General features: G+C 44.1%; 2 protein-coding genes across 6 annotated transcripts in view; one reads left to right on the top strand and one right to left on the bottom strand.

Moving 5' to 3' along the window:
* LOC126525984 (DNA topoisomerase 1-like) overlaps positions 1-3,202 on the top strand; it is a 31,366-nt gene extending 28,164 nt beyond the window's left edge. The window contains exon 12 of the mRNA XM_055067938.1: positions 69-3,202. Coding sequence (XP_054923913.1) covers positions 69-171 — 103 coding nt within the window. The 3' untranslated portion in view covers positions 172-3,202. The remainder of the gene's footprint in view (positions 1-68) is intronic.
* On the bottom strand, positions 1,467-18,888 carry LOC126525496 (E3 ubiquitin-protein ligase PDZRN3-B-like). 5 transcript variants are annotated; one of them, XM_055067702.2, is made up of 6 exons: positions 18,807-18,828; positions 13,968-13,980; positions 13,515-13,552; positions 10,377-10,612; positions 8,945-9,203; positions 1,467-5,415 (listed from the first exon to the last, which is right to left on the bottom strand). In XM_055067702.2, exons 3-6 carry the CDS (start codon positions 13,546-13,548, stop codon positions 5,012-5,014), a joined length of 933 nt encoding a protein of 310 aa, XP_054923677.1. In that variant the 5' UTR covers positions 13,549-13,552; positions 13,968-13,980; positions 18,807-18,828; the 3' UTR covers positions 1,467-5,011. The 5 variants fall into 5 exon arrangements, with proteins under 5 accessions (XP_054923677.1, XP_054923676.1, XP_072146171.1 ...); XM_055067701.2 differs by lacking the exon at positions 13,515-13,552 and having other exon boundaries at positions 18,807-18,888; XM_072290070.1 differs by lacking the exon at positions 18,807-18,828 and having other exon boundaries at positions 13,968-13,983.

Here is an 18,888-nt window from a genome sequence, read left to right on the forward strand (position 1 = left end):
AATCAAAGGACTGTTTTGCTAATTTGTAAGGCACAGTTATCACTCAGACAACGCAACCTTTATTCCAGGTGCAAGACATGGGATGTCCTCATCAAGAAAGTTTACAACAAGACGCAGCGAGAAAAGTTTTGCTGGGCGATAGAGACAGCTGACCCAGATTTTGAATTTTAGGGCCAAGGTCCATTTCCTTGTGTGTCATAGCAAGTGTCGGAGCAGCTCTGGCGGTTAGAACTTCTGGCTGTTAGCCCAAAATACACCTCCCACAAGCCTAACTATAGCAGTCACTGACCACTTCTTGGAATGCGAATTGCATCCAAAAATTTCTACCGATGGCTTGTTTCCTTTAGGCGGACAGGACCCCTACCCCCTCCATTTTTCTGTGGTGCATGAACAAGGGGTCAACAACCCATATATGCTCAAGCAAAGTCATTTTCATTTCAAGACGCAACCAATGATCTTGCATATTGAATCTAACCTTATTACGAACTCTCACCTGACTATCTTTGTTGAGCCTTCTGTGCAGTACAGATATGCCCGTGATCTCACTGCATGGTGCGTGTGCGAACCCTTCGCAACTGCCTTTTTCACTCTTCCTTCCGAACGCCATGTAACCAGCAGAGAAGGAACCTGTGCATCAACAAGTGTCGCAGTTCTGCCTTTCCGTTTCCTCAGCGTTAATACAGTATGCTTCCATTTATCCACAACTTACTTTCGTCACTTGCATAAAAGGCAGTCTTGACATGTGCGCCATGGGAAATTGTTTGACAGCACTGGCACACGACTTTACAACCAATGAATGGCATCTTGTTTGCGCTTCGTTACACATGCATGTCACAACCTTAATGAAATGCCAGCACAGTTTCCATGCCTTTATATATGTCCTTTTTGGCAAATGACTCTTATGCATTATCAGCACAGTATCTTGAAAGTGACGAGGTCTAGACTGGTGTGGTGCACTTGGCCTGTCACCACCACCAGCATGTTTTATGTCTATTACAGCAAGAAGGCCCTTCCCAAAGATCTCGAATTACTCCTATCTTGTGCCAACTGACACCTTCCCCTGCCTGCGAATTTCATCCCACCCCCTAGCTCTCTACCGTCCTCCATTGCACTTCCCTTGGAAACCGTTCAGCAACCCCAATAGACCACCGGTCATCTGCTTTACATATTACATGGCTGTTATTACAATAGTACATGTCTTTGGCTGCAAGGTCTCAAAGCTCTTGAGACAATGTGCAAAAGTTTGCCACCAGTGTCATAAATGCCTAAATCTCTGTAGCGACTATGTGGGAAAGTGTTCAAAGATTATATCTAGAGCTTGCATTATATCCAAAGATTTATCTCACATGAATTGCTGCCTTTGAACTTGGAAGTACCTTCTCGTAAATTGTCCATTATCCCACACAAGGTGGCAGAGCCTGTATCCGCAGCTTTTCCTTGCAATGAATGTGTCAAGTGCACAAAAATTATCGGAAAAAATTTATTTGCCACAAAGCAGCTTATGGAAATAAAAAAATGCCTAACCAGAAATCAACGTGAAAAACAGCAACGCACAACTCTCCACACAATGATTTCTACATGGGCGCAACAAATAATTATGGAGCATATAGCAGTTGATGCCAAGTACCGCTTTGCACATCCACCAACTCGCAGGTTGTACATTTGGTGTAGTTAAAATGCAACCAATACCATGGCCAAATCATACTTAGGCTGTCTAATGCTTTGCCAAGAAAAAGCAATACACAACAATTCAATGAAGTTTCACTCTGACCATGTGCACTTATTAATGCTAGTGCACAGACTTCATGAAGGCACAGCAATTGAATGACACAGTCACCACTGTTCTCTTCTTCAGTCAAATCAAGTATACCACAATGAATACTGCCTGCTGAAACTCATGTTTACTGTTGTCACAACAGCTAATGCCACAAAATGAGGAAAAAAGGTAATAACAAAGAAGGCACTCATAAATGAAAAGGCAACACGAAAGAATGTATAGGAAAAAATATCACAAAGGCTTAGAAATGTTCAAAACAGGTGGGAGACCCCTATCACAAGCAGCAACGCACTGCAGAAATTTGCACAGAAATGTTGCTGCCAGCTCGCGCAGCACAACAGCCAATGCACAGATTGCTACACATAAATGAGTACAACAAAAGAACAACAGATTCAATCAGAAAAGCCTAGCTCTAGTTCTGCTGGATATTTGAATGGGAGAACAACTATAAATAAGAAAGGTACCGTTAAAATGTTTAATTTCACTCTTCAGCAGATTACTGCAGCTCAAATTTTCGAGTCTGCCAGCCTTGTACCTATAAACACTCCTGTCCTGCTCCCCACACATTTTTCTAGAGGTATTCCTTTGTACTGTGTGCAAGCACACTGCAAATATGTACGACACATATAGTGTCACAGAAAAATTGTGAATCAACACTATTACATACAGTATGCGCACATCTGAGGCCAACCCATACCCTTGCTACCAATAATTTTCCAGTATCTAAATACCACTAGTGTTTCAACAATATTTGAATTTTCGTGGAAAAGTTCCTTTGAACATTGGCTGCAATTTATGAAAAACTCGGGAGCGTTCCATAGGCACGTTTCAAATGGTACGCAGAGAAAACAACTACCACATCACCGTTTGGAAAATCTGTCTAGTTACACTTTGCTCAATCTTTTTAAATCTGAGGATGTCCAGCTCTATATATTACTGCACTACCGACATTGTTGAAAAGTTCATTGTACAGGCAGCAATAGCACCAACAAATCATGACAAAATAGTCACATGAGTATTTTCATGATCACAAACATTTAGGGCAACGGTGAACCCAAGAGAAAAGTTGCTCTGTTTATAGGCTGCCATTCACACACAAAAGCAATGCTCCCTACACATCACACAAGTGATACAGCTTTTCTGCAGGCTAGAAGTTTCTCAGATGGGACACATCTAGATCTACTGAAGGCCTTACTCTCATTGAAACAATTCTCTGGTTGCCTGGAATGGTTGCCTGGTCTCCAGGCAACCATTCAAGACCTACACATGTGGTATACATGCCTCCAATAAAGGAAAAGGTGGTACCCACCTAAATTAGCCCAAAGTGACCTGCTTCTTTGTGGCAGAACACAACTTTTTTCTTTTATAAAACTTCCTCCATACCTTGTGGTACAACCCATTGCCTTATTATAATACTTCTAGTGAGCAAACAGGAGTATACTTAGGAACAACAGGAAATGACTGGACAATAAAAAACACGAGTACAGACTGTGCAGATGTCTGTTCTTGTACGATCTCTCCACGCTGTTCCCAAGTATTCTCATGATGTACCAACACATTTATTTTTTGACCTTTCTGCAAACAAGAGTACTCGAAGCTGCTCTAGAGGTGCTCTCACATTAACTTCAGTGGTGTCGTTGAGACTGGTGCAAACCATCATAAAACCACTTTTGGAGCAGTTTTCTCTGCTTAAAATATCGCGCAGAAAGATGCCGATTATTTTAAAGAGTAAGTATGCCCTATATCTTTTTTTGTTGTTGTTGTTCTGGCACTTTGTTTGTGAGACTTAGCACAATGAAATGATGTGGTCCTCCTGACAGGTCATGTTGACCTGTGTTGCACACTGTTCAGCGGCAGTATCCTTTTGGGCCTTACTACCACAGTTCACCGGTATACATTTTTGTCGTTAAAAATAGTTGAGAGGTACAACATCATGACGTGGTATTTCACACCTTGAATTTTCAATATTAAGCAGTCTGACGTGGTTTGAGCTTCGTTAGAATTTCAGAACCATATAGATGTCACACTGACATGACTTACGAAAGGAAATAAGTTTTTAATCAAGAAAAAGCTTCACCTCAAGAGCACCTTTTCATATACACAGAAACGGGCTAATCAATTTTGCTTGACAACAGCTCCATTGCATTTGATAAGATTTGTTGCACTGAAAAGAACAAGTTAAAGCCTACCAATCGTAGGAAGGCATTTCATTTATCTGTCAACTCTACAGTTCAAACTCTGCAATCAAAATAAATGTCACATTTCTGGAAACAGCATCTGCTGGGTCATCTAAAAAACAGACAAAATTTATATATTACGCATAATTTTAATGTACATCAATAATCTGCAAATAGAACGTTTGCAAGACATCCCGTAGACAATTAACAATTTCATGTAAGCTGCAATTCGATACATTTGTCTGCTTTAGAATATCTAACAGATACAGCTCGCAGAATATGTTATCTTTTATTTGCGAGCAGTAACAGATTTGCAAATTTCATGATTCAGCATTCTTGCAATTTTCTGTAATTTCTATTTTAAAAATTTTATATCAAAATTCTGCTGCCTGCAATTGGTGAACTTTAGCTTTATTTCTTAAATGCAGCAACTTTCATTCAAATCGGTTTGACCATCATCTAATAAGTGCCTTTCTGGATTTCCCCTTGTGTGATTAAAGAAATCAGAGCTCGGCCCATGCTAATGCTTTCTCTAAAGTAGTGTAGTTGTACAATGCAAAAATAAAGAAAAAAGGAGGAGGGGCAGTGACTCTTAAGCAGGGAAAAGCAATGATAGAACAGAGCTTTCTCACTTTTGAGAAACTGATGCCAACTAAGTGCAGATTCTGCCTGAGGTATGAGTTACTCTGAAATTATATTGTAGAAGCTGCATGGTCCAGAAGCCTAACAATAGCCCCAGACTCAAGGAGCTGCCGTTGGCACTTCCAGGTCACTTGCACCACCATGTTTAACCACCAGCTAAGAAACATGCTGCAGAGTATGCTTCAATGAACCCAGATGAGAATATTCTCACAGAAACTAAACAGCACACTCGTGCAATGTAAGAAGCAGCTTGTAAGGTTTCTTTGATTTTCTGTACCCTGTAAGAACGCAGATGCAATACCTGGTAACAGGCACAAAATGGTATAAGGGAAACGAAAGTGGTTATTGCAGGTTAACTAGAAAAATTGACAAGGCCTAGTTTCAACTTCAAGCTAAGCAGCTAGAATGAAGCTGTTCAGCAGTTCAAATCAAGGAAGAGCTCTTCTACGTCTCGTAGAGACTCGTGTGAACCATCCGAGCGCAGACTCCAGCTGTGGTCTGAGTCACTCTCGACCTCTTCTGGAAGCTGCACCGTGTGGGTGCCGTACAAGACTCCCAGGTGCAGGCTGGTGGTGCTGCTGTTGACAATGCCATCATGCATGACCCGGCTCGTCCGTGCTGCTGTTGTTGACTGGCGACCGTGCAGCCACGAGGCTGCCAGAGCTTCGGCGCAGCGAAGTCGGGTTCCGAGGTCGCCGAGGTTATTCTCCAGGCCTTCTGCTGTGTCCCCCAAACGGTGCAACGTATCACGAAGTCTATTCAGTGCCTGCATTGCATCCTCGGCCTTCCGTTTCCAATCATCACACTCGGATGTGGCTTCTGAAAATAAGCACAGAAGTGCTGAAGCTTGGGCAAATTGGTAACGCTTTCTTTAGGCAGTGTTCATGATGCACACTTATTAAGGAAAATAAACAGCAGGCAGAGACTGGAGCAGCACTGTCAGTACGCATAAGGTTATGTACAACAACGACATACAATACAAACCCTACCATCCCTTGGGCTCACCGTACTGTTACCATCATCATCAACCCTTCATTCTTGTCTCCTGTAGCCTCTGCTGCATAGGGGGCCAGAATCCAAGAAATGTCCTCTCTTTCTGTAACCTTTTTTTTTTTTTCAAAATGTTTCTCCAAACATTATTACAAGAATATCATTTTTATACCAAAATAAATCGTGTGTGATAAATGAAAACGCACATTAAGAATGATTTCTTTCAAACTGTCATTATGAGAAAGGTTAGTAAAAGCATAATCTGACTTTAATGTTATGCTTTTGCAAGGTGTCTCGAATCATTTTAGTACATAATATACACAAAACAAGCACCGCACTCTGTGGTCAGTGAAGAGCTATACAATGGTAAAGTAAATGCAGTTGCTTGTCACTGGTAGTGTACAGGCACGAAAGATGGCATGGACAAGCTGTAGTGCCTCGGGTACAGTGGTAACAGTGATGTGACAAGCATACCAAAGTTATCCTTCATAATGTGAAGGTTAACGGAGTACTGACATAAAAGTGCAAACGAAGTTATCACAATTATTTAAACTACCTGTAAAAAGACTGTCCATAAAGTTTTTAATTGCATAAACTGTTTGCAGCTATGTAGAAAATAGGAAAATGTCACTTTTCAGGTAGTTCCTTTTTGAGCCCATGCGCCGAATCAAGTGGCTGTGCAATAAAAGAAAGGTTCCTCAAAATTCTCAATTTGAAATTCTATGGAATTTCAAACTGAAAGGTGACTGAGAGCAGATTTCATTTTCAGTATTGACTAAAATCTAGAGGCAATTCTACAAAGCATGATATTTTGGTAACAAGTGGCATCTAATTCTTGTTCAAAAGCTCTCTTACATGTGGACAGGCATACTGCATTAATGGAACATCCAGTGCTGCCCTTTGCCAGCTTGCAGTACTTTCTCTCTCACTACCAGTACTTGAAGAGCTTTTATTACTACCTGCTGATGCCTCTTTGTTGCAGAATAATCTCAGGGCAAATAAAAGGACACTTTCAGAAGAGATATAAAAGGGCAACAGCTTTACTTTCAACAGAAAAGCAAAAGCTTATAAGACATTTCTACTTGCATATAGCCAACTTCTCCAAAGAATCATCTTCAAGTGCTTTTCTTGACATCTAATAAGTGCATCAAATCGGTTGGCCTTCAAAATGTTCTGTTTCACCTTGCAAAAGAATGGTGCAAGGCGCAGTCAACATGTGTTTAAACAAATGAATACAAGTGAAGATAGATGAAAGCAATTAGCTATGGAGAGCAACGTAAGACATGCCACTAGAGGTCTACAGAAATGCACCTACATTCTGTGTTTAGTTCCCACGGACTTCAGAATGGCCCTTATACATGATGATGCCATCCAACACACATCAAAATCATACACTGCCTGAAACAATGTTGTTTAGTCTTAAAGGGATCCTGAAACAATTTTGATGATATTGTAAACACGTACTGAGGCGTTGGAGTAGATCCCTCTGATCATTAATTGACGCAGTGCTCCGCGTAAAGCGTGCAATTTATTACAAGGTTTTAAAAATGTACATCACTGCCAATCGCAGCACACTGCTCAGCTGAATTTTCGGCCACCCCTAGCCATTTGACATATATTTCCCTAATGACGTCAGTAGGGCGAGCTATCTGATTAGCTGCCCAGGGTGCGTCATTATTCCAACTTTATGGTGAACAAATATTGTTCGTAACAGTTGGAATGTTATTTAATTTGTTTCTATAAAGATAAAGTAGCAAAATGCACAAAAACAATTTATCAGTGCAGTTAAGCACTTCTGGCACACAGCAAGTGTCGTCTGCTTGTGTTACAACATGCTCCGTCTTGACGAGAGCTCCATGGTCAAGTGTCAGTCTGTCTTTTCATGAGCACCATGAATCGCCTTTGTTGCGTTGTGGGCTGCAAGCGTAGCAACTGGCAATATGTCAAACTGCGACATCATGGCCCTCTGCAAGGCAGCAGATGAGCAGGTGACTGCATCGCATCGATCGGAATATGAGTATTCGATCAGCACCAGGATTTATGCATTTGCGGCCACCACATTACACAGGAGGATTCTTACCACAATAGTGTTTCGCAAGTCCGGTATTCAGGTAAATGCAAGCGAGGGAACAGAGCCTGGCCACTTGACCGTGGCATTTCACGGGATGAGCAGAAGCGCAAACGTGAATGATCTGCACAGTGCAGCCACTTGGTGGCAGAGAGCTCAAACAAACACAGTAGCAGTAACGAAGTGTATTCTTCTTTGCTTCTGGTGTAAATTTATCGCAGGAGAGTAAATGTTAACATGCTGTTTTTGTAAATGTTTAAAATGTTTCACGCTTGATTAGAGCAATATTAGCTCTTTGTTTGGCTGGTTAAGCTCTGCACCAACAGGTGGCTGGACTGTGCAGCTCGATCAGGCTGCTCACGTACGTCTACGCTAAAGTTGCTTCAGCAGCTTGAGTTAATGCCTCCACCCATCCGTCGAAATGCACAGCTCGCCTGTGGAATACCAGACACATTCGGCGCTGCAACAGAATGCTCGCAACGCACGCTGCTTCGATAGCTGTTGCTTGGGGTTGACTGCCAAGCAGCTGCCGGAGAGGCTTCACGCGCTCGCTCCTAGAGAACCAGACAAAATTTGTCCTAACCATTTCAGAGTCCCTTTAAGAAGTGAGCAGCCAACATATTTCAATTTCAATGCTGGTGCAATAGCATGTTCTAGCTTTTGAAGCTATGCATCTGGTGCTTGGAACATTTCTTTTAGATCCTTCACATGGCCACATATAGTACTGGCACTCACTCACGTTCACACTCGCGTCCACTTACACCCTTTTTCAGGCACCAAACAACCCGTGCCTCTCAAATGACGGGTAAGTGTACTCATGAGAGAGTATGCAGACCTATAGACCCACCAATAGCAGATGACGACCATGCTCTGAGAGTAGACATTGAACAGCCATACCTTCATGATGCCATGTGAAGTGAGAAACTTCTGAGAAACACTGGCTCCACAACACAAAAGGCCTATCCTGCATGACAGCCACCCTTCCATTGCATTTGTGGATTTTTGCATCTTAAACAAAGTAATTGCTTAAGACAGGTCATACTTCACCTTAACTCTGCAGTGTCATTACAGGAAGAACTGACAGTTAGGTGAGTTGGCATGAGTTCATTCTGGAAATGGTGCCACAGAAAATATAGCACAGACCCGATAACACAAGCACAAGGCACTTGTGTTATTCTCTCTTATTGCATTTGTCTTTTTTTTTTTTTCAGTGGCATCATTTCTAAAATACTGGTTACAAGACAAGTCCAGGTATCTAATTAATACATCTGTAGCACAACATGTACTCACCATCTAGCTTGCGCTTAAGTTCATCCACGCAGCTGTGGGTTTTGAGACGGTCCCGCGTGAGCACGATTCCACAACCCTTATCACACGTCACCTCGCGAAGTGGGCACTGCTTCACATGAGACTCCAGCATACAACGTTGGCACCGGTGCTCGCAGGCTTCATGCGGGCAGCTTACTTCGTGAAACTCGCACACACTCGTATGATTTGCAAAATTTTCCGCAGGTACATGGGCATCACAGCCAGCATTTCGGCATTTCACCTACAATGGCCACAACATCAACAAAAAAAGAAAGCAAGCATTAAAGGAGTAACTACAGAAAAATATTAACTGAGCTCTATTAGTAAGATACATTTCTACAATGCCACAAGAAGTTACTTTTACAGTTTAAGGAAGCTTCATAAGCCAGAAAGAGCAAAAACAAGACAGGAGGTGAGGCTGCCGTGAAATTCCAGCACCAGCTCACTGCGACGTCATGGATATTGTAGACGTCTACTTAGGCCTGGTCAACTTTTTATTACTAAAGAATTACACTGTATTCTAATGGAGCCAAAGACTGAGCAAATTTCAAGAACATTTGCTCACCCCCAAAGGCCCAAATATGAAGAAATACTTTGAAATCTGTGACATCACATTGATGTAGCACTGATGGGGTTTTGGCACAGAATTTTTACCAATGGAAGTTTGACTCTTTTTGTCTTCTAGTAAAAACCTTCTCAGTGCTCATTTAACACTGAAGGGTCCATACATGGAAGGCCCATGATGCAACAATGTAGCCATAGTACCACCCAGCAAACATGCTCATTATGTGACATCAGTTATTTAGGCTATAAGCAATTGTTTTAGGTGCCAAAATCAAAATTTAGGCATGAAACAAGCAGCAAATTTACAAAACACTGGAAATTTGGTCACAAATGCAACTAAGATACAAAACCATGCGCAAGCTATATCCACAGCAAAGTAACTGAGAAAGCATTTATTTTTAATGTGATAGTGATCCCAAGAGCATGAGCTTCAATGCTCATTCTAGGAATCCGATTTGCAATACTCCAGTTGGAGCCTGTGAGGTATGTGTATCAACAAATAAATAAATAAATAAATAAATAAATTTGAATATGCCAAGTGTTTAGTCAGCTTGCCAGCAATTTTACATGCAACCACAGACAATGCTGGGCAGCAAGCTAACAACTTACCTTAGTGCAGTGTGCAGTCTTTTTGTGATGAAACAAATTATATTACTCTGCTAACTCACCCAGTGGTCCATTCAGCTATTTCAGGAACTGTTCAGCCACTTTTTAATGAAATTGTGAACAAGGCTCCCGTGAGGAGTCAACACGTTACTGTACTAAATCATTTCCGGTCAAAGTTTTGTCTTCATCTTCTGTCAAGACTAAAGAGAATTTTGTCACCCTCTTAATTTCAGTATTTGCTTACCTTGAGACGGTTGACCATATTTTGTATCAGAGGCAGTGCAGGTGTAAAGGCAGAGACAGCACGTTTGCGGCACACGGGGCAGCTGTTGTTCTTGCGGACCCACTCAGAGATGCAACGGCGACAAAAGACATGGCGGCAGGGGCACTCGACAGGCTCGCGCAGCACCGAGTGGCAGATGACACAGATCAGCTCCTCATCAGGTTTGGGGTCGTAGTCTTCCAGCGTCAGCTCGGGGACTGCACAGAGCAGCATGGCTATAGCCGGTAGATGGCAGACACATTAACCCATTTGTATGCAATCGATAGGTCAAGGTTGTCCACAGGCATACAAAGGTTCAGCACATAATGGTCATCATCATCATCATCATCATCATCCTGCTTTATTTCCCCTGCAGGACAAAGGCCTCTCCCCGCGATCTCCAATTACCCCTGTCCCGCGCCAACAGATTCCAACTAGCGCCCGCAAATTTCCTAATTTCATCGCTCCACCTAGTCTTTTGTCGTCCTCGATTGCGTTTTCCTTCTCTTGGTACCCATTCTGTAACCCTAATGGTCCAACGGTTATCTAACTGGCACATTACATGACCTGCCCAGCTCCATTTTTTCTTCTTGATGTCAATTAGCATATTGTCCATACCCGTTTGCTCTCCGATACAAACCGCTCTCTTTCTGTCTCTTAACGTTATGCCTAGCAATCTTCGTTCCATCGCTCTTTACGTGGTCCTTAACTTGTTCTCAAGCTTCTTTGTCAGTCTCCAAGTTTCTGCCCCATATGTCAGCATTGGTAAAATGCACTGACTGTACACCTTCCTTTTCAATGATAATAGTAAGCTTCCAGTCAGGAGCTGGCAATGTCTGCTGTATGCGATCCAACCCATTTTTATTCTGTGAATTTCCTTCTCATGATCAGGGTTCCCTGTGATTAATTGACCTAGGTAAACGTACTCCTTCACACATGCTAGAGGCCGATTGGCGATCCTGAACTGTTGTTCCTTTGCCCCGCTATTTATCATTATCTTTGTCTTCTACATATTAATCTTCAACCCCACTTTTACACTCTCTCTGTTGAGGTCCTCAATCGTTTGTTGTAACTCGTCTGCATTGTTGCTCAACAGAACAATGTCATCAGCAAACCAATGTCATCGGCAAACGGAAGGTTGCCAATGTATTCGCCATCGATCTTTACTCCCAAGCCTTCCCAGTTTAATAGCTTGAATACTTTTTCTACGCATGCAGTGAATAGAACTATAGAGATTGTGTCTCCCTGTCTGACCCTTTTCTATATAGGTATCTTCCTGCTCTTCTTGCGTAGAATTGAGGTAGCTGTGGAACCTCTGTAGATATTTTCCAAGGTATTTACGTAAGCGTTCTGTACTCCTCGATTACGTAATGGCACTATGACTGTTGGTATCTCTACTGAATCAAATGCCCTTTCGTAAACTATCAAAGCCATATAGAGAGGCTTATTATACTCTATGGATTTCTCGATTACCTGATTAATGATATGGTTGTGATCCATTGTAGAGTATCCCTTCCTGAAGCCAGCCTGTTCCCTTGGTTGACTAAAGTCCAGTGTTGCCCTTATTCTATTGGAGGTTATATTGGTAAATATTTTATATAATACTTGGAGTAAGCTATTAGGCCTATAATTTTTCAATTCTCTAACATTTCCCTTTTTGTGATTAGTATAATCCACAAAATTGTCAACAGCAACAAATTAACAAAAAATGCCCCAAGGATTGACATAACTGCAGACTTCTTTTTCATTGCAAAGCTGGGAGTTCCACAATGGTTTTCATGCCATGGTATAGTTGGTACCAAATGCCAGTCAGACAGCAGCCAGCAGCTACTCAGCCTGCGGCGTAGCCCCAAAGTGCATGGTGTAGGCCAGAACGCAAAGCCGGACACCGGAGCAGACGATGGACCGTCACTACAGCTTGCAGTACCATCTTTAAGAACTGCTAGCAAGGCAGCCTGAATTGCATCACCTAGCAGCTGTATAACCAAGCCGCTGAATTGTGCAGTGGGACACTAGCTTCAATAGAGCCGTTGCAGCATGCAGGAACGCGCGTCGGATATAGTGTTTAGTAAATAAGTGCTAAGCTCGGATATGTGAAGCACTTGAAAGTGACGGAATGCACTGGGTAGTGAGATGTTTGCAAGCTGGCTATATGTCTGGCAGTGACAAACCTTGCCCGCACAGTGCTTTTGAAAGGTGTGAGAACTCCTACAATCAGCTTTGCTGTCTTTGATTTACGAGTTGCTCAAATTTGCATACATCTGCGTTATTATAAAGTGAATAGCTTTCTTTCGCCCGTTTTCGTGGTCGAAAGTTGCTGGTCGTAGGAACAAAGGCGCCGACGGAAAGGGCCTGCGCCATCGCGTTGCGGGGCGCGTTCGCCGAACGCGCAATGACAGTTCTCTCCCAAAGCGCAATGAAAGTTCTGTCATAGCTCCGCTGAATTACTCTTTCTAGGGCAATAAAGTTTACTTCCTCCTCCTCCTCTGTCATAGCTCTGAGACGCACGTGCCGTCCACCTTCACCACCGCTGGAATTGGAATTAACCGTTCTGTTCTCTATGGAATTACGCCATGAAACAACAAACGCTACCTAAATATCCTCACGATAAGAAATATACGGCGTCAAGCGCACCATTTCTATAAAAAGAACGAATAGTCTACTCGAAGCTATAAGGTTTACTCGAGGCGATAAGCTATTCGCTTACATTGACAATCACTCTCAATGTTTCCTGCACGGTTTTTTTTTTTTTTTTTTCCGATCATCTCGCTCAATTTATTTATTTTGTGAGAGAAAAACTGCAGCACGGAAACCAAATCTAAACGCTAGACTTTTTTTTGTCTGCTTCTTCTTATTTTGCGTTTGAGGATTCCTCACAAAAGATAGTGTGACTCATCACAAACAGATTTGTTATCTCCCCACCTAACTTTTCTGGCAGCGAATGAGATTCCATCAGCTAGCGCGGTGATAGAGTAGCGCTCAAAGTTAGGCGGATTTGTCTTCGTTTGTTTCAGCGCAGCACTATCCGTTATAACAGTCATCAAGTCGCACAGTCGATTTTGATGCCGTATGTGCACTTGTTTGACAACTCCAAAGGGGGGGAAATGTGAGGCTGCTTACATGACGCCGAGGATGACGACCTCCGTCGAGCCATGCTTCTACGAAGTCGGGCAGCCGGGAAAAGCCCGCCAAAACGAAAGGGCCTCGGTGAGTACGAAAGTTCGTCGAACACAAGAGAGCAAGAGCTGGCACGAAACGCAACCGGGTGACCTGCTTGGCGGACTACTAATTGTCCACAAAAAGATATCAGGGACACTTTCTAAAACTTTTCTTACCGCACACGTTTCCTTACAATGCACTTCAGCACTGCGAGAGCAACTGTGGTTCCGCGACTATGAAAGCAAAGTGGAATGTAGTGCTACACACCCGCAACCACGAAGCTACTTTGCAAACTGTTGCGATGAGTACAGCGCCCGAGCCCCTTAGCCTCTTCTCAGCTGTCTCCTCATTTGTTTTCCGGACGGCTTCAACGCAAACTCGAGTGAAACCAACGTCTCCTGTCTCTTTCAGTACCTGTAATTCTGTGGCTGGGCGACAGTGTTGCCAGGTCGGACAACGCGGCGTAGCCCAAAGCTAGAGAAACTGTAGCCCAAATGTAGCCAAACACAAAAAAGAGCAAAACAAATTTGTAGCCAAATATAGCCATTATTATTTTCAGTTTTATCTGTATATAAATTTTTACATTATACCACGGTAATCTCTTTTTGTACAACCCGTCGTAAAAAAAATGTCCGTGATGCCGTGACGGTCGACGCTTTCAATTTGCAACAGCTACATGATGCTTGCACAAAAAAATTAAATTATGGGGTTTTACGTGCCAAAACCACTTTCTGATTATGAGGCACGCCGTAGTGGGGGACTCCGGAAATTTCGACCACCTGGGGTGCTTTAACGTGCACCTAAATCTAAGTACACGGGTTTTTTCGCATTTCGCCCCATTGAAATGTGGCCGCCGTGGCCGGCAATCGATCCCGTGACCTCGTGCTCAGCAGCCCAACACCATAGCCACTGAGCAGATGCTTGCACACAGAAAACTTTTTTGTTGGCCCCGGAAACTCAAGTTCTAGCGAATCGCTGCTGAGGGAGAACCTATTGAGATGAATCTAAAATGTAAGCACGAACAAAAAAACTCCGAGGATGCTTGAGGACAACTGGCCAGAAAGTGTTGTGAGATGTTGATGGAAATGAACTGATCATGATTTATGGTGATAGAAATAGGCACGTTGTTCGGGATTGAAGTAGGCATTATAATTTTAAATTGGCAAAGAAAATCTCAAAAGCCAGTAAGTGGCGAGGCCTGGCAATGAAATCTTAATAGTTCGGATGTAGTCTATGAGATTACTGTAAGTCGGTTGTTATTAAGTACAAGAAAATTATTGCTTAAATTGCAGTTGCTATAATATTAGACACTTGCGCTTCATTCTATGCTTCGGAAATCAAAAGTACACGCATGGCTACGGCAACACGCTGAACTGCGTATCACGTGTAAAATCGTCGTTTCATTTTCAATCCGATTGGTTTCGATTCGACTGTTTAAATACCAAAGCAGTTGGACAGGAAACAATGAAAACACGTAGCTATTACCACAGAAGTACTTAACAATTCGGAAAACATGAATCGCAGGAACGTCGAATCGCTAGACAAAATACTTTGTCACATTTACGGCCGCACTTGTCTGCCTCCCACTAATGCTGGCGTAGAATAATTATCGCGCTCACCTATCACCGCATTTAGCAAACTGAGAGTGAAAGACTACATCCTCACTGCAGATAAAAACATTCTGATAAAAATGTTCCACGGCGTTTTCCACGTTACCACTTCTTGATAACACACTCTGACCGGTGAACTTTCCATTGTACTAAAAAATAGGCACCATGAAAATTGGTTCTCAGCTCTTTAACATTCACATTTAAGAGTGGAACGTGATAGCACTCAAAGATCCCTGACTGCTTCTGACGCTTCCCGGCAACTGCAGCTTATGCAACCATAATGTTTACCTGCAAACGCTGGAGGAGAACAATATGCACGAAGGCAAGCTTTCTGGTTCTTTTTTTTTCATTCCATTCGCACGGCAGGCGCCGCCGCTGCCACGGAGGCGAGTGCCATCTGGATGGTGTTGCATGGAACCGAGGGGGGCGCGCCGCTCCTACTTGGCAGTAACCGCTTGTCCTCATTTTTTCCTGTGTCCCCTTTCCCGCTTCGCGCTGCACGACACATTCTCATGGAAAACCAACTAGCCCACATGATCGCCCTCCTACTAAGACGTCGAACGGCAGCTGGAAAAGGGGTTTGTGTTCGAGGTTCCGCGTAACAAAAATATGTTTTCTCGTATATTCAAATTACAATTCGACGCTACCATGTCTGTAGGTTGAGTGTAGGTTGTACTTTACAAATTTTCTGACGCGTTTTACTTTGAGAAAATCAATTATTTCAGTAATGCATATGCGCCAGCCAAAGGCCTACGTAGTTCGGGATCATTTTTCTCACACGGACAACGGCGCCGACGCCAGATTTTTTGCGACACGGGGCCCTTAACGCTATCGCGTTAAAGTTCATTTCGCACGCAAAGGAAAATAGCAGTATAAAGCTTACCGTGAGATACGCGGACTAGGTCGAAAGCTGTGCCCAGCGCGATACTTCGACGAGACGCCTTCGCCATGGACACACTGGAGCGTGTCATCTACCCGTGCTTCCCTTCTTTCATGCCGGCGCTACGATCGCCCAACCTTATTGCTCTCCGTTTCTGAGCTTAACCATGTTAGTACAGTGTACTGTGGAACACCCTCCACTCCCAGGCTCATCCCGATGCCCGGTGATTGGGTGTCGGGATAAGACGAAGATGAAACGGCATTGCTGGCGAAAATGTTAGCATGGTGAAGTGCGCTGTAAATTTAAGTGCATCAAGGATAGAACCATCGGCTCAGAGAACGATACACAAACGCAAGCGGCTGTTTTTCCAAGAAAACGCGCACCAGCGCCTCAGGGCATCGCGCGAACGCCGCTGTTGCCCGTGATTGGTCGGGGCCGCTGTGACGTCGTTGGCGGTAGTCGCCGGTCGGCGCCGCCGCATGTCTCCGTTTCAGAGCGTAGCACCATTCCTTTCTCTCTGGTAGCACGCGGTTCTGCTGTTCTGGCTTCATAGCTGAGTTGCAAGATGGAACGTTCTCGCTGTCTCCGACAGCTTGTATTGTCCCCGTACATGTTTGAACCCACAGCCGATACGGAAAACGATGGCGGCAACAGAGTCAACGACGATATTGAGTGTGCCAACAGCGAGAGCGATGTGTGCACCTTCTCGCGCGCTGGAAATCTTAGCTGGTACGCATGTTTTTTTTTTCATGTAGCTGCACGTTGCAATGACGGGAGAAAAAATGCGCTAAAGTGTCACTGGGAACATGCTGCTGGAAGAATGCCGAAGCACTAACTTCTCATTAGATTTACACGGGTGCAATTCCGCGATGTCAAGCACCTTGCCGCTGCTTGTCTAAAGTCCCGTGGTTTTTTCAGCGTTGATACACGATCGCGAACATAAGTGCCGCGTTTCAAAGAGCGCACATGCAGTGCTGTGAGGTACAGTCATGGAAGTTGCTTATCATACACATCCAGAGATGACCAGAGGTATTATATGTGCAATATTCATACTATGGTTCGACGACTTTGCGAGTGTGGCTCGATCAAGAATCTGTATGCGTGCTCCATGCTAGTGTTGACATAAAGATATCAGGCAGTTTTAGCACCGCCGTGTGGTAAACACGATAACTGAACCGTACGTCGAATGTCACTAGGCAAGCCTACACTCCATTTGATACCTCAGGTGCATCGCTGTGGAAGCTACGCTCGAAGTCTGGTCACCAAAATTTATTACTGCGCGCGTTTCCGTCTATGCTTCGCAGCGTGCCAGCGGCGTTTGCTCGCGCGAGCATGCACGTGAAGCTGCCGCGACGGGCTGCAATTAAAAAATACCGAAAAGAAATTTTTTTTAAAAGAACGTGTTAGCAGCCGTATAAGTACACGGATGGTTTCTATGGGTAAATTCTTTTTTTTTTCATTCCGAACTGAGCTTATATATGGAAAGCTTTCTGAAAAATTGGGTCAAGAAACACCGAACTTTTTCTAAGTGCGAACGCAGCCACTGCAAGAAGTATCTCAAGCCTCCACAGCGTTGTACCTGATGTATGAAACGGAGTATAGCAACGCTAGCAACAACGCGTTTTCGCATTTGTCGTAAGGCTATCCGGCTACGCTAAAACTGTGTTACCAGACGTTAATGGCTGCAAATGTTCGTATTTCTCCAGTGCATCAATGTTGGCCTAATCACGCTTTCATTAAACTAGGTGCACCTGCATGTGCTGCGTATTGATGGAAGATGAAGAGAACTGCTTGTGCTGCCAGGAGGTGCAAGAGATTAGGAAAAAACAGAAGCGCACGCAGTGCGTAACAAGTTCAAGACAATTCAGGACTGTGTGCCTCAGCAGGGCAGTACTGGAAGTGGCACTTGCCCAGAAAGGAGTCGAACCGGCTGGACAAGGCAAGAAGTTTACACACAGGTGTGAAAATGATATGGCCAATGGAAAAAGAGTGATGCAAAAGGAATTTTTTTTTACAGGCAGTTGAGGTATGCAGCATACCGCCAGTTTGTCTGGCTAGTATGGAAAAAGTTGGGAAAGAAGAACCGTCGAATTCTGCCAAGCTGTGTACTTGAAGTTGTTCGGGCTTCAGTTTGTGAATTTGTGAAACACCACATCGTCTCGCCCGCCTGTGTTCGCGCAGCCGAATGCTGCACAGAACGAGGGCATGTTGGGCGCCCTTGGCTGTAGGCACTCACGCAGCACCGAAGGAAAGAACAGTTTACGAAAATCGCAAAACAAACGTGAGCGGCGGCGGCGGCGGCAGATCTCTCGTAGCGTCGTTCAGTAAAGCGCAGGACGGAAAGAGGCATGCCAGCACATGTCAGCACGCCGGTCCGCAGCTCGGTTGGCTCGGTCTCCGCCCATGACGTCACTCTCGCCGGTTCTCTCCTCTGCCAACGTCCTCACCCGGCGCTCCGGGAAGCGATGGGGGCGTGTCCGCGCGGGTGATTTAGAAAGCGATTTCCGCCCGTTATATTAACAAAACGAAAAAAAAATTTCAGAACCGGAAATTATTAGGTCTGTTCTTCCCAATCCCAGCAATTCATGGAAATTGAAAACCGTTTCAGCTTCCCTTTAAGGCGCCACTCATAGCCCAAACAAAGCCAAGTCGCAAATTTTCAGTAGCCCAAATATAGCCACGTAGCCAACTCGCCCAAGTCGACGCCAAAATTTTTTTTTCTGTAGCCCAATTTGGCTATATATAGCCAAACCTGGCAACACTGCTGGGCGAACGCTCTCCCCAGGCCATCGGACGCCCGCGCTACCCGCGCCGCCGCCGCTCGCAGCTGCCGCGTGGCGGCGCT

This window comes from Dermacentor andersoni, chromosome 8, assembly GCF_023375885.2.
Source record: "Dermacentor andersoni chromosome 8, qqDerAnde1_hic_scaffold, whole genome shotgun sequence".
Lineage (NCBI taxonomy): Eukaryota > Metazoa > Arthropoda > Arachnida > Ixodida > Ixodidae > Dermacentor > Dermacentor andersoni.

What these genes read in the sequence shown, in the direction of transcription:
- LOC126525496 (XM_050173386.2), bottom strand. Translation starts at nt 13,548, where the DNA reads ATGGCTCGACGGAGGTCGTCATCCTCGGCGTCAT. An exon ending in GTCGTCATCCTCGGCGTCAT is followed by an intron (nt 10,631 to 13,514) that starts GTAAGCAGCCTC and finishes TACCGGCTATAG; the next exon opens with CCATGCTGCTCTGTGCAGTC. An exon ending in ATATGGTCAACCGTCTCAAG is followed by an intron (nt 9,204 to 10,376) that starts GTAAGCAAATAC and finishes TGGCCATTGTAG; the next exon opens with GTGAAATGCCGAAATGCTGG.